General features: G+C 40.5%; 1 protein-coding gene across 8 annotated transcripts in view; it reads right to left on the minus strand.

Annotated features, from left to right (window-relative positions):
• The window catches only part of LOC145532133 (ankyrin repeat domain-containing protein 26-like), a 77,618-nt gene that overhangs the window by 32,996 nt on the left and 17,323 nt on the right, over positions 1 to 27,299 (minus strand). For 4 of the 8 annotated variants that reach the window (XM_081556554.1, XM_081556552.1, XM_081556558.1 and 1 more), the window contains exons 9-16: positions 25,286 to 25,346; positions 24,997 to 25,196; positions 21,545 to 21,638; positions 15,174 to 15,202; positions 15,006 to 15,078; positions 8,785 to 9,030; positions 5,131 to 5,213; positions 416 to 567 (exon numbers count right to left, since the gene is read on the minus strand). In XM_081556554.1, the coding sequence (XP_081412680.1) occupies positions 416 to 567; positions 5,131 to 5,213; positions 8,785 to 9,030; positions 15,006 to 15,078; positions 15,174 to 15,202; positions 21,545 to 21,638; positions 24,997 to 25,196; positions 25,286 to 25,346 (938 nt within the window). Of the gene's footprint in view, positions 1 to 415; positions 568 to 5,130; positions 5,214 to 8,784; positions 9,031 to 15,005; positions 15,108 to 15,173; positions 15,203 to 21,544; positions 21,639 to 24,996; positions 25,197 to 25,285; positions 25,347 to 27,299 lie in introns of all 8 variants that reach the window. The other 4 variants (XM_081556555.1, XM_081556553.1, XM_081556551.1 and 1 more) reach the window with 2 other exon arrangements.

The following is a 27,299-nucleotide window of genomic DNA, read 5'->3' on the forward strand; positions in this document are numbered from 1 at the left end:
AACCAAGAGTCCTCTAGCCAGAAACGTTGTCTTTCATAAATGAAGGAGAAATAAAAACTTTTCCAGACAAAGCAAACCTGATGGAGTTCATCACCACTAGTCCCGCCTCATAAGAAATGCTGAAAGAAGTCCTCAGACTGAAATGAAAGGATGTTCATTAGTGACAAAACAAATTCAAATATACAACACACTGATTAAGGCAAGTATGCAGTCAAATCCAGAATACTCTAATATGTAACATGGTGGTATGTTAACAAAGGAACTCTAGTAATAAGGCTAAAGGAGAAGAGTATTAAAAATAACTATGTCTTTAGTAAAATATAAAATCTGTACATCACAAACATTAGCTCAAGTTAGAAATTATTTTATAGGAAAATAACAAGTGACCTGCTGTTAAATATTGCTATAGGATTACCTATCAGAACCTTCATTCTCCACATCAGGAAACTCCTGGTTGCTGTTTCCTCCACTCCTTCTCTGCTGAATCAATCCACTCTCATCAGCAGCATCGCATATGTTGTCTGATACTTCCACTTCACTACTTTTGTGCTTCTTTTCTTCTTCAACCTTTAATGAAAGCTTGACACTAAGAATACTTGATACTTCTTTATTATAAAGATCTTTGTTTTCAATTTTATCATTTGCCTCAGCGTTTGCCCTGAATTTAAGTGATAAAAATATTTTTGTGTTTATTTTAATTTTATCACTTACAATCCACTGACATTTTTGTAAAATCTGTTCCTTTCTGTTTGAGGAAATGAAACAAAATTCCCAAAATTTCAAAAACGGTTTTCTTAATAAGATGCAATTATTCATATTCAGTCTTCCCCATCTGACTGGCAGAGACAGAGAAATAAAAAGACAAAGACACAAAATCTGTCCTCTTCAGTCTCTACCACCTGCATTTTCCACTAAACAGCCAGATGTAGAGGATGTGACACCTTCGCGCCTCAGAAAGGAAACATTCTTCTCTCTGAACTAAAGCTATTCTTTCCCCTCTGCCTTTTACAATTCTTTTTTCACTTAGATCTGGGAGATAGCAAAAAAGTGTTCATTAAATTAAATGAATGAAAGTTTACCAAAACACAAGGAGCAGAATGAAACTGAGGAGTTGATAGTTCGTGTGGAATTCTGGAATATAAGTAATGCTTCCCAATTCCACATTCAATAAGCATCAAACCTTACAGCTAGAGGGTATAGAAATAATTCCTATTCAGTTCAGTTCAGTCACTCAGTTGTGTCTGACTCTGTGCGACCCCATGAATCGCACCACGCCAGGCCTCCCTGTCCATCACCGACTCCCGGAGTTTACCCAAACCCATGTCCATCGAGTCGGTGATGCCATCCAACCATCTCATCCTCTGTCGTCCCCTTCTCCTCCTGCCCCCAACCCTTCCCAGCATTAGGGTCTTTTCTCATGAGTCAACTCTTCACATGAGGTGGCCAACATATTGGAGTTTCAGCTTGAACATCAGTCCTTCCAATGAACACCCAGGACTGATCTCCATTAGGATGGAATGGTTCGATCTCCTTGCAGTCCAAGGGACTCTCAAGAGTCTTCTCCAACACCACAGTTCAAAAGCATCAATTCTTCGGCGCTCAGCTTTCTTCACCGTCCAACTCTCACATCCATACATGACCATTGGAAAAACCACAGCCTTGACTAGATGGACCTTTGTTGGCAAAGTAATGTCTCTGCTTTTAAATATGCTATCTAGGTTGGCCATAACCTTCCTTCCAAGGAGTAAGTGTCTTTTAATTTCTTGGCTGCAATCACCATCTGCAGTGATTTTGGAGCCCCAAAAAATAAAGTCTGACACTGTTTCCATTGTTTCCCCATCTATTTGCCATGAAGTGATGGGAGCAGATGCCATGATCTTAGTTTTCTGAACGTTGAGCTTTAAGCCAACTTTTTCACTCTCCTCTTTCACTTTTGTCAAGAGGCTCTTTAGTTCTTCACTTTCTGCCATAAGGGTAGTGTCATCGGCATATCTGAGGTTATTGATATTTCTCCCGGCAATCTTGATTCCAGCTTGTGTTTCTTCCAGCCCAGCGTTTCTCTTGATGTACTCTGCATATAAGTTAAATAAGCAGTGTGACAATATACAGCCTTGACGTACTCCTTTTCCTATTTGGAACCAGTCTGTTGTTCCATGTCCAATTCTAACTGTTGCTTCCTAACCTGCATACAGGTTTCTCAGCAGGTCAGATGGTCTGGTATTCCCATCTCTTTCAGAATTTTCCACAGTTTGTTGTGATCCACACAGTCAAAGGCTTTGGCATAGTCAATAAAGCAGAAACAGACGTTTTTCTGGGACTCTCTTGCTTTTTCGATGATCCAGAGGATGTTGGCAATTTGATCTCTGGTTCCTCTGCCTTTTCTAAAACCAGCTTAAACATCTGGAAGTTCACAGTTCACGTATTGCTGAAGGCTGGCTTGGAAAATTTTGAGCACTACTTGACTAGCGTGTGAGATAAGTGCAATTGTGTGGTAGTTTGAGCATTCTTTGGCATTGCCTTTCCTTGGGATTGGAATGAAAACTGACCTTTTCCAGTCCTGTGGCCACTGCTGAGTTTTCTAGATTTGCTGGCCTGTCGAGTGCAGTACTTTCACAGCATCATCTTTCAGGATTTGAAATAGCTCAACTGGAATTCCATCACCTCTACTAGCTTTGTTCGTAGTGATGCTTTCTAAGGCCCACTTAACTTCACATTCCAGGATGTCTGGCTCTAGGTGAGGGATCACACCATCATGATTATCTGGGTCATGAAGATCTTTTTTGTACAGTACTTCTGTGTATTCTTGCCACCTCTTCTTAATATCTTCTGCTTCTGTTAGAATTATCTACTATTGCCCCACTATTTACCAAAAACAGCAATAAAATAAAAAAATATTCAAGGTTTTGTTTAAGGCCCCTAAACTGGCAGGCCCTAGCATTTTATGGCACCAAAAGAGATGATACAATTCTAGAACACTGAATGTGATACATTACCAAATAAATCATCAGATTAATCAGATAAGTTAAAAGCGTGACTTTCTCACAGTAATTCATTGCCTTAGTTGGGGGTAGGGATCATCTCCCTTTTTTTCTTTTACAGGAGAATACATAGAGGTTTATTTCTGTTTCTTTTTTTTGTTTTTTTTGTCTGTTGTTCAAACTTAGTCAAAGCACCTCTTATACAAAAGTGCAAACAACAATTTAAAAAACCTATTACTGAAGAAAGAAAAATCTCACAGCATCTCAAAACTCGGTCTTCTCCTTTGTAAATAAACACTTAATTTTTTTTTTCTTTTTTGCTCAGGGTTTATACTACCTATGGGCTTCCCTGGTAGCTCAAATGTTAAAGAATCCACCTTCAATGTGGGAGACCTGGGTTTGATCCCTGGGTTAGGAAGATCCCCCAGAGAAGGGAACAGCTACCCACTCTGGTATTCTTTCTGGCCTGGGGAACTCCATGGACAGAGGAGCATGGCAGGCTACAGTCCTAGGGTTCGCAAAGAGCTGGACATGACTGAGCAACTTTCACACACACACACAACTATGTAACAAAATCACACATGTCAAAACTTTCTACATTTTAGTAAACAGCATAATGGAAAGGTCTGTCTCAAAAGAAACATCTGAGAGTGCCAATTAAAGCACATGTGCGAGCACGTGTATTTGTTATTAAAAAGATCCTGAAGCAGCCATGCTGGAAACCCATGTGCCCAGTGACTGCGGAAAGCAGAGAAGATCACACATATTCAACCACAATGAAGAGATTAGAGGGAACACGTGTTCATGTCCCATCTCTCAGTCAGTCCTTTCTTCCCATTCTATGGAAATACAACTTATATTTAACCCAACAGAGTTAAAGGGAAAAAAAAATGCAAAACCCTAGCTGATTATACTTCTTAAGCAATTTCCTTGGTGCTTATTCTGGCTCAGAAGATCACATGGTACATAGCTAAATGAGTTTCCCCGTCCATATGAAAGACTGACAGAGAAGAATTAGATATTAGAATTGAAGGACAAAAGCCATGAAAATAGTTTCCTGAATTTCTATTATTGAGATAATAATTTATTTCTACACAATTACCTCTTTGGATGACCCTGCTTTATTCATAAGTGGAAAATCAAAATGGACCACATCATCAAGAAAGAGAAAAACCAAAGCAAGAGAAAATGAAGCTCCACCTCTTTTGGAATTTGAATTTTCTCTTTTTCCAGAGCCAGCAACTCTACTTTTAACATGTCTATTTCACTCTTAAACCTCTGCATATCCTTCTCTAATTATTCATTTACATATACTTCAGATGCGCTGTGACTATTAAGTGGAGAAGAATTCCCATTTTCTAATTCAGGTTCCATGCTTTTATTGTCACTAGCACTGCAATTATCTGCATGCACTGGCTTCTGTAACCAGTCCTGTATTGCTTTATTTTTCAGATCAGTATTTTAACAACAGCAAGGGGAACGTGAATTTTTATTTGAATTATATGTTTCATCTTACCAGAGCAGACAAGCCACAGGCTAAAATGACATGCCTGTCCCATGTCTAATTTCCGATTAGCAGGATCTTGCCTCATATTTTGTGGCATTTGCATATCAACGTCTTGGTCTTTCACTTCGACTGTAACTACCGGCTCTCCTACTTTTTTATTTTCTGTATCATTATAAAAAATCTCCTCAATTTTGATAAACACATGTTCAATGTCTAGTTGATAATTTTCAAAGTCTACTTTATTTTCAGGGAAACAAAGCTTTGAAGATGACCGACAAGTCTATCCAAGGGACCCAGAGTTTACAGGCCACAGAAAAACATTTTTGAGACTGGGTTCTTTTTGTTCAGGAAATGCTTGGAATACTAGAGAGACAGATACTCCAAATGCATCTTTTTCCTCACAATCAAGTATATAATTTGTGAGATTAGGAGATATTTCCTTTTTGTTTGCTCCTTCTTTAGATCATGTAGTGGATCTTCCTCAGGACAAACGGTAATTTTGTATCCCTCACAAATTTCACTGAACTTCCGCTTTAATTCATTTGTGATGGGTTTTAACTTACCTTTCCATTCTAATTTGCCTTGTTGGATACACATTTTCTCATACAGTACTACACCAGAAATCAAATTTACAGTTTTACATACCTGTGAATGGTTATTTTCATCTTCATCAAGTTTTTCTTGTTTTTCCTCTGTTATCATTTCCAAGTCTAGTTCTCTTGACAGATCTGCATGTTTAGTTAAAATTACTTAGAATGTTTAGATAAAGACATAATCCTCATTTAAAACATAGATCTAAAATATTGTATCAAATGACAGATTAAATCAATCTTATTCTTCTGCTGAATATTTACTTCTTTAAGAACTACTTCCAATGACCTAAAAACTTCAACAAACCGTTTGGGAAATACCAGATGTCACCAGGTTACAGGCACACAAACAGCTCAAAGATTCATTCACAGATTCATCCAAACATCAGTGAACAAAACAATCAGAAACCAAACAAAAGTTCAAAATGCAGGACAGACATAAAAAGTCACAACATATTCTCTTCTCTACTTAATAACAGGACCTTTTTAACAACATGCCAAGCTTCAACTGCAACATTATTCATGGTTTACAAAATTCTTCTTACTTTTTAGCTTTTATCAGTTCCTTCATCTGAAATGCTTCCCTCTATTCTTCCGACAAATTATTTTTCATCTTTTAACGCTCAACCTGCTTTGTGAAGTTGTCTTTGATTACTGCCATCTTTCCCCTGATAAAGAGGTATGCCTTTCCTTGTAGCTACCTTAGTACTTTAAAGATTTTTCTAGTGTATCTTTCTACATTTTCCTAGTGATAGATATAGATCCGAACTGTAAATTATTTCTTCACATGTCTATCCTCTTGGCTCCTAGACTGCAGAGGACAAGCTCTTAAAAGCCACCTTGGTATATACAGTGGTTTTTTTTTTTTTTTAATTTTTTTATTGAAGGATAACTGCTTTACAGAATTTTGTTGTTTTCGGTCAAACCTCAACATGAATCAGCCATAGGTATACATATATCCCCCCTTTTGAACCTCCTTCTCATCTCCCTCCCCACCTCACCCCTCTAGGGTGATACAGAGCCCCAGTGTCTCTTATTCAATAATTATTTCTTGGGTTTCTGCTCAGCACTAGACACTGGAGTTTAATGAAAAATGTAGAAAAAGGTGTCAAGGGTGGCTTTTCTAGAGATAATGCCTGAGCACAGACTTACACAGTTCAAGGGCACAGAGGGCAGGAGAGGGAGAGCACTGAAGGCTGTAGCAAGACGGGGAGAGAAGCACACACGCCACAGGGTAGATATTTGTCCAAAGTAAAGAGACAGGGACTGACAAAGATCATGGCATCCGGTCCCATCACTTCGTGGCAAAGAGATGGGGAAACAATGGGAACAGAGACAGACTTCATTTTCTTGGGCTCCAAAATCAACGCAGATGGTGACTGCAGCCATGAAATTAAAGGACACCTGCTCCTTGGAAGAGAAGATGTGACAAACTTAGCATATTAAAAACCAGAGACGTTACTTTGCCAACAAAAGTCTGTCTAGCCAAAGCTAAGGCTTTTCCAGTAGTCATGTGTGGATGTGAGAGTTGGACCAAAAAGAAGACTGAGCACCAAAGAACTGAAGCTTTTCAACAGTCGTGCTGGAAAAGACTCTTGAGAGTCCCTTGGACTGCAAGGAGATCCAACCAGTCAATCCTAAACAAAGTCAGTTCTGAACATTCATTGGAAGGACTGGCGCTGGTGCTGAAGCTCCAGTACTTTGGCCACTGGATTCGAAGAGCTGACTCATTAGAAAAGACCTGATGCTGGGAAAGGTTGAAGTCGGGAGGAGAAGGGAATGACAGAGGATGAGATGGTTGGGTGGCATCACCGACTCTATGAACGTGAGTTGAGCAAGCGCCAGGAGATGGTGAAGGACAGGGAAGCCTGGTGTGCTGCGGTCCATGGGGCCGCGAAGAATCAGACACGACTCAATGACGACAACAGGGACAAGTGAAAAGGGCATCAGCAGCAGTTCAGAATTCTACAGCAAGGGGCAGAAAGGGCTAGAGAAGGAGAGTCGGGCAGAAGTCAGATTATGAAAGCATCAGTGGCACTTTAAGAGGTCTAGACATTAATGTGACTCAGAGTGCCTCATGGTCACGTGTGCTTTTGAGATTGGTGACTCTAAACACCACGGGAGGGATGAATCTGAAGGGCATACGAATAACCGGAGGAAGACGAATCTGAAGGCATTAATACTGGGGAAAAAAAGCTGATGCAGGCCTGAACTGAGGGAGTGTTTACAGAAATATTTAGGATATAAAATTTTCAGGGTACAGTATAGAATAAATCTTTAAGAAACCAATAAATGTACAAATCCAGGGACCCTGAAGGAGTCGATTCTGCTTGTTATTTTATAAAACGTATCGACTGAGAAGAAAGTGATCAACATGAACTGACTGAAGTGGCTTCTACCTATTTTGTAGTTTTCCTATCTCACACCGTCCAGTGTTGAAGGGACTCATGTAGGCGTTTTATTTGAATTTGTTTTTCCTGGACCTACCAATCTCATGGAGAAACAAGAGCAAATGACTCAGTTGTATGCTGCTGCTAAGTCGCTTCAGTCATGTCCAACTCTGTGCGACCCCATAGACGGCAGCCCACCAGGCTCCGCCATCCCTGGGATTCTCCAGGCAAGAATACTGGAGTGGGTTGCCATTTCCTTCTCCAATGAGTGAAAGTGAAAAGTGAAAGTGAAGTCGCTCAGTCGTGTCCGACTCTTAGCGACCCCATGGACTGCAGCCTACCAGGCTCCTCCATCCATGGGATTTTCCAGGCAAGAGTACTGGAGTGGGGTGCCATTGCCTTCTCCAACTCAGTTGTATAGGTTAAAACAACAACAACAAAAAAGCAGGTTGATTTTAGAGCTTGTAGTCTCTATTCTAGCAGATAACTGAGAATCTTCCGTAAATGCAAAAGTGAGGACAGAAAGGAAAAAAGTACAGGAGTGAAAAAAGAAACAGTGGATGATTTCTTACCATAGCCCTGACCATATGACTGATTAAGGGCGCTAAATTAATTAGTATTTATGGACAACACGTTATTAGACTCAATAGACTGGGCATCCTTGTGGAATCAGAATTGACTTTCTATATGCTGCTTTTAAATGATACAGCACTCCTTTATATCAACATCCCTTGTGAACTCTTAATTCAGTACAAATAATAAAACAAGTTGATATACTACATGGACACAGCTGAGAAGGAGCTACTATGTAGCATATTTCCCATGACTCCCATTCCCACTGGGAAAGTCAAATCTGAAAAATAGGAAGTCACAGAAAACACAAGAAATATTTTAGTATTTGGTATCACAGTTGCTTTTCTAGTTATACTGAATATAATCATAACTAATACTTATGAATTCACAGCTATATAAAAACATTGCCACGAAGTCACGTTTGGAGAAGGCAATCTCTATATGTCTACCTAGTTTCCCAACTAGTCCCAGAGTTCTAAACATAATCCTGCTACCCACTCTCAGGTGTATGCTAAATACTAGCCTAAACGAACTTACTTTTTCCTAACTCTTTGTTATTTATTGTATTACTATGGTCAGAGGGAGAATGCAAACACTTTGCTAAGAGGTATTGATTGGCTGCAGGTTGCATAAAAGGAGTCAGCACAAGGTAGATTTTGCCACAAAATCTAATTTGGAACCATCAGAAGGATGGTAAGGCCATGCCCAGGTGGCCCACAGCTGAGTGCTCTGGGCTTCTGCATTACCTTTTTTGCTTTCTCTGTTTCCTGGAAGCTGCGACTTGCATAGCTGACGGAGTGAGTAATTCCCTACCGGGAACAGCGCTGCAATCTTCATCTTTATTTTATCTATTATGGTCTTCTGTCCAAATTCTGTGGATGCTGACTGATTTTTGGTCGATTGGGACACCAACGCACACTGGTCATCAACTTTCAAATGCCTGGCTCTTTGACAAGTCTTATTATTGAGGCTCAAAGCGGTAGAAGCCCCATCTGAAAAATGTGAAAACAAAGTCTCCACTTATTAGAATGTGAGTAAGAATAAAACTCTAACTTGTACAAAGTCTTTCTTCAGAGAATCAGTTCCATGTCCTCCTCTCCCCTGAAACTCACTAGTCCTTCACAGCTTACTCTATCTCACATGTCACCATCATTCATGAAGACATGTTAACTAGTGTGTCTCGTTTCTTCTACTTTTTAATTGTCTAGTACTACTGATTTTGATTCACTCAATTTCTATTACATATTCTGTATTCCATAAGAACTTGACCAATAATTATTTTTTCAACATACAAATATATTATGAAGAAAATTTACATCTACCTTATTTTACACTTAATGATGTCTTACAATACTGTGTGTTCTAGAGACCATGGTTTTAAAAACACTTTTAATGAATGATACTACTTTAATTAATGTTATAAACCTAGACAACATTAAAAAGCAAAGACATCACTTTGCTGACAAAGGTCCGTACAGTCAAAGCCACGTTTTTTTCAGTAGTCATGTACAGATGTGAGAGTTGGACCATAAAAAAGGCTGAGCACTGAAGAATTGATGCTTTCAAAGAGTGGTGCTGGAGAAGACATCTGAGAGTCCCTTGGACAGCAAAGAGATCAAACCAATCAATCCTAAGAGAAATCAACCTTGAATATTCACTGGAAGGACTGATGCTGAAACTAAAGCTCCAATACTTTGGGCACTTGATGTGAAGAGCCGACTCACTGGAAAAGACCCTGATGCTGGGAAAGACTGAGGGCAGGCAGAGAAGGGGACGGCAGAGGATGAGATGGTGGGATAGCATCGCTGATGCGATGGATAGGAACTCGGGCAAACTCTGGGAGATAGTGAGGCACAGGGAGGCCTAGCGTGCTGAAGTCCATGGGCTCACAAAGAGTTGGACCTGACTTAGCAACTGAACACCACCACCAACGACAACTTTAATTACAATGAGATGGTCTTTACTCAAATTATCAATATCTTCAGAACTGATTTTTTAAGCCCTGGATAGACATCATAAACTTATATGAGACATGATAGTCTTGTGGGTGACTAATTGTTTCCACGTGAAAATAGGATAAGTCTAAGATCACACTGGATCCAAAGAGCACAGAGCACCATGAGGCAAGAATGAATACAAAAAAGAAATATTTGCTTTCAAAAAAAGGAACTGTCAGGTATAAATTTCTTAAGAGAAATCAAAGAAACAAGCAACAAATGTAAAAGTGAAACTTTAAACCCCATGTCAACACAAGGGCCTCTTTATCATTTCACATCCAACAGTGCCAATGGTTTAAAATGGTGGTTCTGTAGTGTGCTCTGAGAATTCCGAAGTCCAGAGACCCACTGGGCCGGGGGTCCAAGAGGTCAAAACTATTTTCACAACAACTCTAAACGTCACTTCCATGCTCATTATGTTTTGAGTGCACACAGGAGTTCTCCAGAGACAGGATATGTGATAGCACAACTCTAATGACTAACGGAATTAGCCATTATGATTGCGTGTGCCTGTATTTTTATGGTTTTTAGTTTTATTTTCCAGGAGTTTCCAGCGGAGGCGAGAGTTGGAGGTGGCCTGCTGCAGGGTCAGGGGCACTGAGTGCAGCAGTGCATGCCTGGGACCTGTTGAAGGAGATGCTGTTATCTTCATTACCTCCACCATAGTTTGGCCTCAGGTCAAACAACAGGGAGGGAACACAGCCCCACCCATCAACGGAAAATTGGATTGAAGAGTTACTGAGCATGGCCCCACCCATCAGAACAAGACCCAGTTTCCCCCTCAGTCAGCCTCTCCCATCAGGAAGTTTCCATAAGCCTCTTATTCTTATCCATCAGAGGGTAGATAGACTGAAAACCACAATCACAGAAAACTAACCAAACTGATCACATGGACCACAGCCTTGTCTAACTCAATGAAATTATGAGCGAGTCATGCTGTGAAGGGCCACCCAAGACAGACGGGTCATGCTGGAACGTTCTGACAAAGCATGGTCCACTGGAGAAGGGAATGGCAAACCACTTCAGTATTCTTGCCTCGAGAATCCCATGAACAGTATGAAAAGGCAAAAAGATAGAACACTGAAAGATGAACTCCCCAGGTCAGTAGGTGTCCAATATGCTACTAGAGATCAGTGGAGGAATAACTCCAGAAAGAATGAAGAGATGGAGCCAAAGCAAAAACAACACGTAGTTGTGGATGTGACTGGTGATAGGAGTCAAGTCCAAGGCTGTAAAGAGCAATACTGCATAGGAACCTGGAATGTTAGGTCCATGAATCAAGGCAAATTGGAAGAGGTCAAACAGGAAATGGCAAGAGTGAACATCGACATTTTAGGAATCAGTGAACTAAAATGGACTGGTTTGTGGTTTCGTCCTTAAGTCGTATCCGACGCTTATGACCCCATGGACTACTTGTAGCTCGCCAGACTCTTCTGGCGATAGGATTTTCCAAGCAAGAACGCTGGAATGGGTTGCCATTTCCTTCCTCGGGAGATTTTCCTGACCCAGGCATCAAACCCAGGTCTCCTGCACTGCAGGCAGATTCTTTACTGACTGAGTTACCAGGGAAGCCCCCAAATGGACTGGAATGGGTGAATTTAACTCAGATGACCATTATATCTACTACTGTGGGCAAAAATCCCTTAGAGGAAATGGTGTAGCCATCACAGTCAACAAGAGTCCCAAATGCAGTACTTGGATGCAATCTCAGAAATGACACAATGATCTCTGTTCATTTCCATGGGAAACCATTCAATATTACAGTAATCCAAGTCTATGCCCCGACCAGTTATGTGGAAGAGGCTAAAGTTAAATGGTTCTATGATGACCTACAAGAGCTTCTAGCACTAACACCCCAAAATGATGTTTTTTTCACTATAGGGGACTGGAATGCAATAGTAGGAAGTCACGAGATACCTGGAGTAACAGGAAAATTTGGCCTTGGAGTACAGAATGAAGCAGGACAAAGGCGAACAGAGCTTTGCCAAGAGAACGTACTGGTCATAGCAAACACCCTCTTCCAACAACACAAGAGAAGACTCTACACATGGACATCACCAGATAGTCAATGATGAAATCAGACTGATTCTATTCTTTGCAGCAAAAGATGCAGAATCTTTATAAAGTCACCAAAAACAAGACCGGGAGCTGACTGTGGCTCAGATCATGAACTGCTTATTGCCAAATTTAGACTTACATTGAAGAAAGAAGGGAAAACCACTAGACCATTCAGGTATGACCTAAATCAAATCCCTTAGGATTATACAGCGGACATGACAAATAGATTCGAGGGATTAGATTTGATAGACAGAGTGCCTGAAGAACTATGGATGGAGACTCGTGACATTGTACAGGAGGCACTGATCAAGAACATCCTGGAGAAAAAGAAATGCAAAAAGGCAAAATGGTTGTCTGAGGAGGCCTTACAAATAGTTGAGAAATGACGAGAAGCTAAAGGCAAGGGAGAATAAGAAAGATATACCCGTTTGGATGCAGAGTTCCAAAGAATAGCAAGGAGAGATAAGAAAGCCTTTCTCAGTGATCAATGCAAAGAAATAGAGGAAAATAATAGAATAGGAAAGACTAGAGATCTCCTCAAGAAAGTAAGAGATATCAAGGGAACATTACATGCAAAAATGGGCACAATAAAGGACAGAAATGGATTGGACCTAATAGATGCAGAAGATATTAAGAAGAGGTGGTAAGAACACACACACAAAAACTATACAGAAAAGATATTCATGATCCAGATAAGCATGATGGTGTGACCCCTCACTTAGTGCCAGACATCCTGGAATGTGAAGTGAAGTGGGCCTTAGGAAGCATCACTACGAACGAAGCAGGTGGAGGTGATGGAATTGCAGCCGAGCTATTTCAAATCCTAACAGATGATGCTGTGAAAGTGCTGCACTAAATAGGCCAGTAAATCTGGAAAACTCAGCAGAGGCCACAGGACTGGAAATGGTCAGTTTTCACTCTAATCCCAATGAAAGGCAATGCCAAAGAATTTTCAAACTACTGCATGATTGCACTCATTTCATCCGCTAGCAAAGTAATACTCAAAATTCTCCAGGCCAGGCCTCAACAGCACATGAAACGTGAACTTCCAGATATTCAAGCTGGATTTAGAAAAGGCAGAGGAACCAGAGATCAAATTGCCATCATGCACTGGATCATCGAAAAAGCAAGAGAGTTCAAGAAAAACATCTACTTCTGCTTTATTGACCACCCCAAAGCTTTTAACTGTGTGGATCACAACAAACTGGAAAATTCTTAAAGAGATGGGAATGCCAGACCACCTGACCTGACTCCTGAGAAATCTATATGCAGGTCAAGAAGCAATAATTAGAACTGGACATGGAACAACAGACTGATTCCAAATAGGGAAAGGAGTACGTCAAGGCTGTATATTGTCACCCTGCTTCTTTAACTTATATGCAGAGGACATCATGCAAAATGCCAGGCTAGATGAAGCACAAGCTGAAATCAAGATAGCTGGGAGAAATATCAATAACCACAGATATGCAGATGACACCACCCTTATGGTAGAAATCGAAGAAGAATTAAAGAGCCTTTGGATGAAAGTGAAAGAGGAGAGTGAAAAAGTTGGTTTAAAACTCAACATTCAAAAAACTAAGATCATGGCATCCGGTCCCATCCCTTCATGGCAAATAGATGGGGAAAGAATGGACACAGTGACAGACTTTATTTTGGGGGGCTCCAAATCACTGCAGACGGTGACTGCACCCATGAAATTAAAAGACGCTTGCTCCTTGGAAGAAAAGCTACGACCAACCTTGACAGCATATGAAAAAGCAGAGACGTTACTTTGCTAACATCGGTCTGTCTCGTCACAGCTATGGTTTTTCCAGTAGTCACGTGTGGATGTGACAGTTGGATTGTACAGAAAGCTGCACACCGAAGAATTGATGCTTTTGAACTGTAGTGTCGGAGAAGACTCTTGAGAGTCCCTTGGACTGCAAGGAGATCCAACAAGTCCATCCGAAGGGAATTCAGTCCTGAACATTCATTGAAAGGACTGATGCTGAAGCTGAAACTCCAATTCTTTGGGCACCTGATGTGAAGAACTGACTCAATGGAAAAGACCTTGATGCTGTCAAAGACTGAAAGCGGGAGGAGAAGGCGAAGACAGAAGATGAGATGGTTGGATGGCATCACCAACTCGATGGACGTGAGTCTGAGTAAACTCCTGGAGTGCTGGTGAACAGGAAAGCCTGGTGTGCTGCAGTCCATGGGGTCGCAAAGAGTCGGACACGACTGAGCGACTGAACTCAACTGAACTCCCATATAGTAAACATCAATAGACATAAACAAAAGTTCCTTGGAATTCTCAGTAATTTTTAGAAGTATAAATGGATCCTAAAGCCAACAAATTTCAGAACCACTGTTTCAAAAGATTATGTCTATCAAATAGTCATTAAAGTATGATTACTTCCCCTACTTCTAATAATCAAAGACACCACAAACTCACACATACACACACAGTCTGCTAATCAAAACATCTGATTGGCCTACATTCATCTGTGTAACAACATTATAATGAAATAATTATCAGCTGAAATACAACTGACATATTAGAAAGTGAAGTTTTACTCTAGGGAAAGGTTAGAGTTCAAACAAGCATTCTTGGGCCTTGGAAAAAATTTAGAGTCTAAAATTTAATCGCTGAGATTTCCTGAGAAGTATAGAGAGTCCAAACTGAGAACTTCAGAGTGTTGAAATATAGACAGAAACATCTTGAGTTGAAGCTTACATTTTAAAAATTTCTTGTTCTTATGCTTGTAAATATCTTTTGTTTCAAAAGACAGGTATCAACAATAACATTTGCCTTATGTATGTCTAATTCTTCAATTAAATTTGCAAAGAAAATGTTAGAAGTATGAAGACTGAGCATTTCAAATATTTCAGTGTCCCTCTTTCCAGAGTTAACTGTGTACTGCAAAATTTACCTGAACTGGATGTTTGTAAATCCTTCATTCTGACTGTTTTATTAGGAACAGAATCTTTCATTCTGACTGCTGGCTGAATGGGGTTTGGAAAGAATTTGATTACTAAATAACGTACATATGAGACAATCCAAAGTTCAAAATTCAAGATAAAATCATAAACGTTTTTACCTTCACGTTAGGATATTTCCCAGAAGAATCTAAAAGGAAAAAGGGACATAGAGTTAATTACATGTAAATATGAAAGACAGCTGTACATCCATGCAGAGTTAGTACCAAGCAGAATCCTCACGCTCAGCCTTGGCACTGAATACATTCAGTTTCAGTGTCTTGTTTTTAGGGGGATGTTAGGACACCGGCAAGACAGACATATGAATCTATTATAGATAGTGAAGAAAAAATAGAAATACAGGTTTAACAAAACATGCAGTAAGATTTCAAAAGTAACATTATGTTTTGAATGGCTTTATAAAACATTAAAGTGCACATAGACCAATGTGAACATGCTGACTGATGAGGAGAAAATGGATCTTAATCAGAGGAGCAAGTCATGAACCCAAGAAGATAAACGTGAAAGCTGATGGTAAAATACAACAGCATATCTTGAATGCAACACAGCAGTTATCATTCACACCATTATACTATAAATATTTATCATGTTCTTCAATCTGTCCAGTCATTTAAGAAGTGCACAGTTGGGATGACAGTTCACCAGAATGCATAATTCATTTCTCATCAAAGACAGAGTAATGAACTGATTAGCCTGGATATACACTCGTAGAAAAATGGCTCAAAAAAATATTCATTTTTTTCTCATATCCATGTGGGCTACTGGTATGCCTACGTGTCTTGGCTCCTCTAGTTTATCCATCTTCAAGTGTCTCGATCCACTCCTGCAAGGTGTATAAGACACATCTAGGAAATAATGTGTAATAAATTCTCAATACTGAAATACAATGATCAAAAAGGAAATAATACATTTAATTGCCACAGAATTATTAGAAATTACAAATCTTGCATGTTTCAAAATCACTGTAGTATTTATTAAAAGTATTTCTAGCATTTAGGGAATGAACCCTATTAATCTGCTTGGCTTCAAAACTTAGTTTGGTTTGGTACACCATGCTAATGCTTCAAAGGATTTCTATGAAACAACTCTCAAAAAATCAGCTATCTTTAAAAAAAAAAAGCCAATGCCTCCTTTTTCAAATTAATCTAATTTGAATAACAAACACCAGTACAACATATATGTTTGTTTTTTTTTGCTTTTTTTTATTAATTTATTTATTTTAGTTGGGGGCTAATTACTTTACAATATTATAGTGGTTTTTGCCATACATTGACATGAATCAGCCCTGGGTTTACATGTGTTCCCCAACCTGAACCCCCCTCCCACCTCCTTCCCCATCCCATCCTTCTGGGTCATCCCAGTGCCCCAGCCCCAAGCATTTGTCTCATGCATCAAACCTAGAATGGTGTTCTGTTTCACATATGATAATATACGTTTCAATGCTATTCTCTCAGATCATCCCACCCTCACCTTCTCCCTCAGAGTCCGTAAGACTGTTCTATGTATCTGTGTCTCTTTTTCTGTCTCGCACATAGGTTATCATTATCAACTTTCAAATTCCATATATATGTGTTAGTATACTGTATTGGTGTTTTTCTTTCTGGCTTACTTCACTCTGTATAATGGGCTCCAGTTTCATCCATCTCAATAGAACTGATTCAAATGTACTCTTTTTAATGGCTGAGTAATATTCCATTGTGTACATGTACCACAGCTTCCTTATCCATTCGTCTGCTGATGGACGTCTAGGTTGCTTCCACATCCTGGCTATTATAAACAGTGCTGCGATGAACATCGGGGTACACGTGTCTCTTTCAAATCTGGTTTCCTCAGTGTGTATGCCCAGCAGTGGGATTGCTGGGTCATATGGCAGTTCTATTCCCAGTTTTTTAAGGAATCTCCACACTGTTCTCCATAGTGGCTGTACTAGTTTGCATTCCCACCAACAGTGTAAGAAGGTTCCCTTTTCTCCATACCCTCTCCAGCATTTCTTGCTTGTAGACTTTTGGATAGCAGCCATTCTGACTGGCATGAAATGGTACCTCATTGTGGTTTTGATTTGCAATTCCAGTTGAGCTATTTCAAATCCTGAAAGATGATGTTGTGAAAGTGCTGCACTCGATATGCCAGCATATTTGGAAAACTCAGCAGTGGCCACAGGACTGGAAAAGGTCAGTTTTCGTTCCAATCCCAAAGAAAGGCAATGCCAAAGAATGCTCAAACTACCGCACAATTGCACTCATCTCACATGCTAGTCAAGTAATGCTCAAAATTCTCCAAGCCAGGCTTCAGCAATACGTGAACCGTGAACTTCCAGATGTTCAAGCTGGTTTTAGAAAAGGCAGAGGAACCAGAGATCAAATTGCCAACATCGATGGATCATCGAAAAAGCAAGAGAGCTCCAGAAAAACATCTATTTCTGCTTTATTGACTTATGCCAAAGTCTTTGACTGTGTGGATCACAATAAACTGTGGAAAATTCTCAAAGAGATGGGAATACCAGACCATCTGACCTGTCTCTTGAGAAACCTGTATGCAGGTCAGGAAGCAACAGTTTGAACTGGACATGGAACAACAGACTGGTTCCAAATAGGAAAAGGAGTACATCAAGGCTGTATATTGTCACCCTGCTTGTTTAACTTATATGCAGAGTACATCATGAGAAAGGCTGGGCTGGAGGAACCACAAGCTGGAATCAAGATTGCCGGGAGAAATATCAATAACCTCAGATATGCAGATGACACCAGATTCTCCACAGTGAGGGATACCCAGAGAGGTTCAATGAGTTACATGGAGAGGTGAAGAGGGAGGAGGGAGATAGAAATGACCAGGAGGAGAAGAGGGGGACTCAAATGTGGAGAGAGCAATCTAGCCAGTAAACACTTCCCTATGTGCTCTCCAGTCTGGAACCCTCAGAGCGGTTCACGGAGTAACATAGGGCGGAGGGAGGAAGGAGATAGAGGTGAGCATGAGGAGAAAGGGGGGAATCAGAGGAGAAAGAGAGATCTGGGCAATACTCTGTTCCCTAAGTGTTCTCTGGTTCCCAGAGCACCCATAGAGATTCACAGAATTGGACTGAGAAGAGAAGGAGGAGGGGGGAGATAGAGGTACCCTGGGGGAGAAGAAAGAGAGTCAATAGGGGGAGAGAGTAATCAAGCCAGTAATCACACTCCTGAGTAAAAATGGGTACTAAAGATTGGGTTCTTAAATGTACAAAATTGATATCAAATACTATAAAACAAAGACTAAAAATCTAGAGGAGAGGTTATTAGACTCTTAAAAAATACAATATTAAAAAAAAAAAAACCCAAATCACAAAAAGTATAAGATATGTATATGCAGTTTGCTTTAAAAAATAGGGTCTTTTTTTTGCAAGGTAATAGTGGGTTATATAAAGGAAAATTAAAGGTATAATAGAGGACTTAAAGAAAAAAGAAAAAAAATTTAAAAATTAAAAAAAAAATGATAATAGTAAAAATATATCCAGGACTTTCTCTGGAGCTGTTGTGGGCAGTGTGGGGTCAGTTCAGTTTCAGGTAGTTCCTTGTTCCTGCTTATACTTTTCAAGATCTATAGGCCCCTTTCAATGTAGTTGGTGTTAACTACAGGGATTGTAAACTGTTGCAACCTGTCACTTCCAAAGCAGTTCCCTCTGTTTATTTGGCTTCTGTTTTCAGGTCTCTTCAGTGTCTAATTTCCGCCCTGACACAAGGGGGCAGAGGTGGTCTCTTGAGGTTCACTTGTTCAGTCGTGCTGTGGGGAGGGAGGAACACTGCAAACTAATATCACTGGCGTGTGTGTGGAGATCTTGCAGTGTCTCGGCCGCACTGAGATTAACCCCGCTCACGGCATGTGTGCTTTCCCAGTCTACCCTGCTCAGGCTTCAGGTTATCCTGCTGGGGAGTGGGGCCTGAGATGCGTGCACTTCCCAGGTCTAAGCCGCACAGGTTCAGGTTCTCGGGTACTCCACAAAGGCGCAGACTCGGTTGGGCCTGCGGTTTGTGCCAATCCCTGGTCGGAGCAGCTCAGGCAGCCAGGTGTTTGGCGAGCGCAGTGCGACTTATCACCTCCCTGGTCCCAGCCTCGGTTTCTCGGCGTACCTGGCTCCGGTGTGCCTTGTGTCAGTTCTGGGGAGCTGGTCTCTGGCTGCAACCCTCCTGGCGGAGGTCAACCATGCGGAATCTCAGGAAATGTTTGCTCTCTGGTGCTGAGTTTGCCCCTTTCTGGCTCTGGCTGTCCCCGCCTGCCCACTGCATCCAGTGGGGGATGGGGCAGTCCGCAGCTGGCTAGCTCTTCTCTGGTATTGCTGAGTCCTTTGTTCTGTGAGTGGGCCAGTAGTGCCTTAGATTTGGGCTTTTCGTGGGATAGTTCTCTCTCTCTCTGGCTATCCCTCAGTTTAGGCTGCTATCTCATGTTAGCTCCCTCAGATTGCCCTCAGGGCATTCAGGCCTGGTCCTTACCCTAAGCCATGCCGCCCGCTCCTCTCCGTTCAGCCCCTGCTTGCTGGTGGTGGATGCGAGCATCTGGGGTACTTCTCTGCTGGGAGTTGCCTTTAGGTACATAATCTGTGGGTTTTATTTATTTTTCCTCCCGGTTATGTTGCCCTCCGAGATTCAAAACCTTCCCCCAAACCTACAGGTGAGAGGGTTTCTTGGTTTCTCCTCCTTTACAACTCCCTCCCCGGGACGGATCTCCGCCCCTAACTCTTTTGTCTCTCTTTTTATCTTTTATATTTTGTCCTACCTCCTTTCGAAGACAATGGGCTGTTTTTCTGGATGCCTGATGTCCTCTGCCAGCGTTCAGAAGTTGTTTTGTGAAGTTTGCTCAGCGTTCAGACATTCTTTCGATGAATTTGTGGGGGAGAGAGTGGTCTCCCCATCCTATTCCTCTGCCATCTTAGCCAATCCCCCCCCCAATATGTATCTTTGATGCCTAAGAGTTACTCGGAGGGACTGCAGTTTCCCCCACTTCTGGCATCTGCTCCCACCTCCAGGATTCTCTGGGGCAATAATGATCTTATCTCTTTTCAGGGTAAATACACTGAAGTCATCTAGAAAGAGTTCTCTCAAGTGTCCTCATCAACTCCAAACTCACCTCCTTAAGGCCTGACTTTCCTCCTTTTGTCCTTTCACTAGATTCTCTCCTCTCGAAAGGGTAATCTCTGGATCTGTGGTCTTAATTCTTCCCCCTTTACATTTTTTCTATGGATCATCTCCACCACTTCTTTTTCCCTCTTTGCTTAGCAATGGTATCTTACACCTGTAATTGCTACTTCAACTCTTTGCTTCCCTTCGGCTATAAACACGCTCAGAAAGAAACACAAAATAGTGCTTTTCCTTGATCCTGTTCTGTCCTGCACTATCCAATGCTCTTCTTCCAGATTTCTCTAAAGGCAAGGCCATACCCTTGCTACTCAGAGAGCTTGTTAGAAACACAGAATCTCAGGCCTCCTGCTCAGCATGTGCACTTCGCACACGGTCCCCAAGCAGCTAATTAAAATTTCAGAAATTCTGGTCTACACGGAGTCTGCTTCTACATGACTTCAACTTAATTCATTCTCCTGAAATCTCAGCCTCCGTTTCCTCACACGAATACATTCCCCCCAAACTGAAATGACATTAGAATTTGGAAACCTTCCAATGGACTCTCTATGAGGCTGTGGGTTCCTTGGTCTCCCCATCACACCCCCTGCTCTCTCCTTCTTTCCAGTTCTCTTGTTTTGTCCCATGTGACACTATCCTGGAGAGCAGCAACATTTCATATGACATCAATCTGCACATATGTACAGCTGAGCACCTATGCCCACGCTCCTCCACAGAGGATAAAACACAGCTCTGCATGCCTAGGGACCTCAGTTCTGAATGTCTTCCTAATAACGAGTAAAACAGGAAGAGGGGGAGAACCCTGCTGTTCTTCTCTGATAAGTTTTGGTGTCAGAAGCTCACTTGAAATTCATCATCCATGTCAAATATTCTCCCTTTATCTAAAGACCCTCATTACTTATTGCCGCCTTCCCACACAGACCTGTGTTTCCTTTCTTCATTTCCTCCCCTACCCTCTGCCTCTCTCATCCTTCATTCCCTCTTGCCTCTCATTTCTTGGCCTTCCTTAGGTCGTAGAGTATCTTGAAACAGAACTAATAATTTGTTTTTGGTCATGTGTCACATGGAATCTCAATTCCCTGAGCAGGGATCGAAACTGCACCGCCTGCACTGGAGCGTCTTAACCAGACAAAGTCTAAAACTTTGGACCATGAAGTAAGTCTAAGAACTAATAATTTAGCTCCTTAAACTGGATTCTCAATGTAATCTGTGGTAGACACCTGATAAGATGCATAATTGCCCTCCTTTTCTCGTCTTTTTTCTCACTACCCATCTGACAGGTGATTTTCTTTGCCTATTAGAATGTATCAGCATTCCTATTTTCAATCAACGTTCTGTCAAATGATTTTTCTATAAAACACAGTTCTTACCTTCTACTTGTCCATTTAATGTCTTTTTTCCTCTTTGACCAGCAGTTCCAGGTAAATGATCCACATGCTTCTGTGGCAGGCTCTCAGAGATACTCTGTTAGAATGAATGATAACAATGAGTTGCATGAAGCGTTCCTAATCTGTTTCAAAGAAAGTACCCTACTTTTAACTCGGTTAAGACAGGTTTTGCCAAGATCCCACAGTCACTATGTGACAGAACCAGGGTGCTAAATTCAAACACGGTGCTGCATCACCAAGCAGTGGCTGCCGCATCTAAGAGATCAGGCCCTTCTTATCTCCTTCCATAGCTGCCACCTTCAAACAGGGCACCGTTACTTTATGTTACTTCAAGTATGGCTGCCATAAACGTACTCTGCATGTGCTATTTAAGCTCTCCAAAATGGTTTGCACTCACTAAAACATCACTAAAGCTAACTGCTGTTATTATAGCCCCACATATTTATTACTATTTCCCATGCTTTTGCTTCTCTTGAAATGTTCCTTGCAGATCAACCTGACAATCCAAATGTAGTAATATGTTCAAGCTTCAAGCACTATCTTGTCAATGTTGATGTGGTAAAAAAACCACAATCAGAATGAAAATCAAAACTACAGTGAGATACCACCTCACACCAGTCAGAATGCCCATCATCCAAAAGTCTGCTGCTGCTGCTGCTTAGTCACTTCAGTCGTGTCCGTCTCTGTGCGACCCTATGGACTGAAGCCCGCCAGGCTTCCCTGTCCATTGGATTCTCCAGGCAAGAATACTGGAGTGGGTTGCCATGCCCGCCTTCCCGACTCAGGGATCAAACCCAGGTCTCCCACTGAAGGCAGATTCTTTACCGCTCAGCCACAGCAAGATACCACCTCACACCAGTCAGAATGGCCATCGTCTAAAAGTCTACAAACAATGAATGCTGCAGAGGGTGTGGGGCAAAGGGAACCCTCTTGCACTGCTGGTGGGAAGGCAAATGGATACAACCACTATGGAAGACGGTATGCAGATTCCTTAAGAAACTAGGAATAAAACCGCCATATGACCCAGCAATCCCACTCCTAGGAATATACCCTGAGGAAACCAAAATGGAGAAAGGCACATGCACCCTGATGTTCACTGCGATGCTACGTATGACGGCGAGAACATGGAGCAACCTAGATGGCCATCGATAGATGAGTGGATAAAGACATGGTGGTACATACACACAAAGGAGCACTACTCAGCTGTAAAAAGAAACGCATCTGAGTCAGTTCTAATGAGGTGGATGAACCTAGAGCCTATTATACAGAGTGAAGCCAGTCAGAAAGAGAAATACAAATATCATATACTAACGCATATGTACGGAATCTAGAAAGATGGTACTGACGAATTTATGTGCAGGGCAGCAATGGAGAAACAGACATAGGAAACAGACTCAGAGACACGGGGAAAGGGGAAGAGGGGAGAGGGTGAGATGGATGGAAAGAGTAACATGGAAACTTACAATTCCATATGTAAAACTGATAGCCAATGGGAATTTGCTCTATCACTCAGGGAACTCAAAGAGGGGCTCTGCAACAATCTAGAAGGATGAGATGGAGAGGGAGATTGGAAAGGGGGGTTTGGGAGGGAGGGGACATGGGTGTACCTATGGCTGATTCTTGTTGATGTCTGACAGAAAACAACAAAATTCTGGAAAGCAATTATCCTTCAATTAAGAATAAATGAATTTGCTACAATCCTATTTGAATATTCACATGGTTTACTGCTTCTTTCCCTGTAAACAGCACACTAACGACTCTAACTTCTTATCTATGTCTTCCGGAATGGCAGGTAAAGATGAAAGGAATGATCTAGATATAAAATAAGGAGTAAAACTATGATTATCCAGGTTGAAGATTTAAAAGTTTTCAAATACATTTATGATGATCAAGCAGGACTCAATATTCACGTCGGGAAAGAAAAAACAAACTAAAAAAAATCAAGTGACCACAATGACTAACTTTTCGATATGGAAGAATTTACATGTTAGTTACACATGTATAACAAAGAATTGACATGGTAATTTAACACCTATAAATACTGAAATTAATCAAGTTTCTTAAAAATAACATGGAATGTACATGTTGCTAGAGATATTTTTAAAAGAAAAAATATCTTCCACAGAAAATTTTATAAACTCCAGTGGTGATTTTTCTTTCCTTATGATTTTATAATAACAAGTAGTCTATATAAGAAAAAAAGCATAAATCGTGATTTCATTCATTTAATGATTGTAATTACCCATTATTTGCTGACATTTGGAAAAAAGAAATCAGAATCTCTCCAGAGGAAAAAAATACAAAAAATAAGTTCTACATTTTTTCTTTCAGGTTGTTGCAGCTAAAAATTTTCTCATTTAATGAAGAGAGGTTAAGAATCTCATATATAAAATTAAAAATTATAATTTTAGTAAAAAGAATAGATAAAATGCTTATTTATTTCCTCTTAATTTTAAGAAAGATCTAAAACACCCACCAAGATTATAGCAAACAGTAAGATAAATTAGACAAGTACATTAAGTATTTAGAGTCAGACACGACTGAGCGACTGAACTGAACTGAAGTTAGAAACCACAAGAAACTGAAGGGCCAAAAATTCTTAATTCATAATACACCTCCTAAGGCCTAAAACAGGGCTCATGTTGAATTGTCTCTAAACGAAAGTTTCGCTAGGTTAAACAGAAGACATCGCTTCATTAATTTCAAAGTGAGAATTCTTTAAAATGAGAAATCACTTCAAATTTAAATGAACATCCAGAGGGAACATTATTCAAAAAACATATATACATACACAAGTATAAACAAATCACGTTGCTGTACATCTGAAACTTACACAGTATTTTACACTGACTACACTTCAACTGAAGGAAAAAACAAGAACCACCACCACCATCGAAAACAACCACCAAAAAAATAAGGAACACATTTTCTTTCAGTTCTTCATAAAAATCAGCCATATGTCATTCAAAATAGTATGAGCACTGTTTTTTCACGACCTCACTTTCTCTTCTTAAGCTGAATTTGAAATTATTTCTTGCATATTTATAATATAGAGTTCCTGGTCTGACTTACTCCCACTATTTCTGTTGTGTTTGTATAATAATCTGGCTCATCCTCACCCTCATTCCATCTTATATCCACCTTGCCCTTCTTAAAGGAATTCTTCCCCTTCATCCTCATCCCCATCTTCATATTCATCTAGTTGTTTTTCCTCAGTGCTTTGTAATTCTTTTCTTTCATAACGACATACTTAGTAGGCGAATATTTATAAATCTGAATCATGCACATGTATGGCTCTTATTATCACACCATTTCGTATCGTGACTTTGAGGGCTTCTATTTCTGTGGTGGGATCATTTTTGTCATCATAAGGATCAGGGGAATGGTATGTGAACAAGTACAGGGAAAGAAGAGTTACAAACAGAACAACTTACCTTTGTACAACCAAGGCCTCCTACAGACTTGAGAAGTTTTGGAACAGGCTCAGGCGATGGGAAGGCAGGATGACAGATGCCCTCAAACTGGGGTGATGGTTTGGGAAATGTTTCAACCACATCTGCAACATTACTATCAGAATTATTGTCCTCAGAGAAAGTTGTACTCTCTGGTCTGAAAATGCCACATTTTGCTTCTACTACAGTGAAAACAGGAGAGAGTACATGAGAACATGTGTCATTTCAGATCAGAGAATAACACCAGGAGGACAGTCTTCAAATAACTTACTGTTTCTCTTGGATTGCTGAGAAGGCTTCATTAGCTTTGCTAACTCTGATTTCACGACATGCTGGAGAAGAAAGTAAGAGCTTGAAGAATATAGTAAGTATCAACCTGAATAAAAGAATTATAACATTCCCCATTCCTCTATGATCTAACACAAAAAGCACAGGCTCTGGAGTCATTCAGATGTGGATTCTGCCACTGACTGACCTTCTCATGGGGAAAGGATTATGACAGATGACATCAGAAGCCCCCGATGTTCCTCTCCTTACCCCTAATTGACTGCTATACAAATACTGTGACACCCACTAGATTACTTTCTCCACCAAAATGTTCTAGAATGATCATTTATCCCCGGTAGTTTAGAGCACTACTGAAAAATGAAGACATTTAAATTAATTGCTATATTTTGAAATTAGCTTCCACGATTAATATATACATGAATTATCACTTGGGAAGGGAAATATGAAAGTTTAGGTTTTAGCAGAACTTTATTGAGATGGGCTAGAACTGCAAACAGGATAAGCTACTTCTATTCTGTTTGTCAAACAGCTAGAGACAAATGAAACAAGGGGAAAAAATTCAGGCGCTTCTAAGAAACAGGGTAAAAAACAAGGTTAAAACAGTAGGGCAATGATCATGAATAAAAGCTATAAACACTCCAAACAGAAAGCCATGGGCAAACATGTTCACAATAGAAGCAGAGAGAGATGGACTGAAAGAACAGACACTGAAGAAATGTGTTCTGCAAGGAAAAATTCGGTTAACAGTAAATATTTTAAACAAATTTTTAAAAAGGTAGAGGAGGAAGAAGAAAGGAAAAAGTGAGACATTCCTAGTCAAGAACAAACTTTATGGAAAAAAACCATAAGTATAATAAGGTATGTGAAGAAACACATATATTTAGAATTTATATATAATACATCAGGAATATATCAGTATTCTTAAGGATATACTATGAGCAAAGCCTCTGTTTCACGTGATTTTATTAATATATTTTTATGCATCTACACTCTTCTTCAAATTTTATGAAAGTATCAACATCAGTTCCGTTCAGTTCAGTTGCTCAGTTGTATGCCACGCTTTGCAATCCCACGGACTGAAGCCTGCTTCCCTGTCCATCACCGACTCCCAGAGGTTTTACAAACTCATGTCCATTGAGTCGGTGATGCCATCCAACCATCTCATCCTCTGTTGTCCCCTTCTCCTCCCACTTTCAAACTTTCCCAGAATCGGTATTTTCCAATGAGTCGTTTCTTCGCATCAGATGGCCAAAGTATTGGAGCTTCAGTTTCAGCATCAGTCCTTGCAGTGAATGTTCAGGACTGATTTCCTTTAGGATGGACTGGTTGGATCTCCCTGCAGTCCAAGAGACTCTCAAAGAGTCTTCTCCAACATCACAGTTCAAAAGCATCAATTCTTCAGTGCTCAGCCTTCTTTATAGTCCAACTCTCACATCCGTACATGACTACTGCAAAACAATAGCTTAGATTAGACAGAACGTTGCTGGCAAACTGATGTCCCTGCTTTTCAACATGCTATCTAGGTTGGTCATAGCTTTTCATCAAAGGAACAAGCGTCTTTTAATTGCACGGCTGCAGTCACCATCTGCAGTGATTTTAAATCCCCAAAAAAGAAGTCTGTCACTGTCTCCCTTGTTCCCCCATCTCTTTGCCATGAAGTGATGGGACCAGATGCCATGATCTTAGTTTTCTGAATGCTGAGTTATAAGTCAACTTTTTCACTCTCCTCTTTCACTTTCATCAAGAGGCTCTTTAGTTCTTCAATTTCTGCCATCATGGTGGTGTCAACTGTGTATCTGAGGTTACTGATATTTCTTCTGGCTATCTTGATCCCAGCTTGTGCTTCATCCAGCCCAGCATTTCACATCATGTACTCTGCATATAAGTCAAATAAGCAGGGTGACAATTTACATCCTTGATGTACTCCTTTCCTGATTTGGAACCAGTCTATTGTTCCATATCCACTTCTAACTGTTGCTTCTTGGCCTGTATACAGA

Source organism: Giraffa tippelskirchi, chromosome 13 (genome assembly GCF_054371585.1).
Source record: "Giraffa tippelskirchi isolate mGirTip1 chromosome 13, T2T-mGirTip1v1.2.pri, whole genome shotgun sequence".
Lineage (NCBI taxonomy): Eukaryota > Metazoa > Chordata > Mammalia > Artiodactyla > Giraffidae > Giraffa > Giraffa tippelskirchi.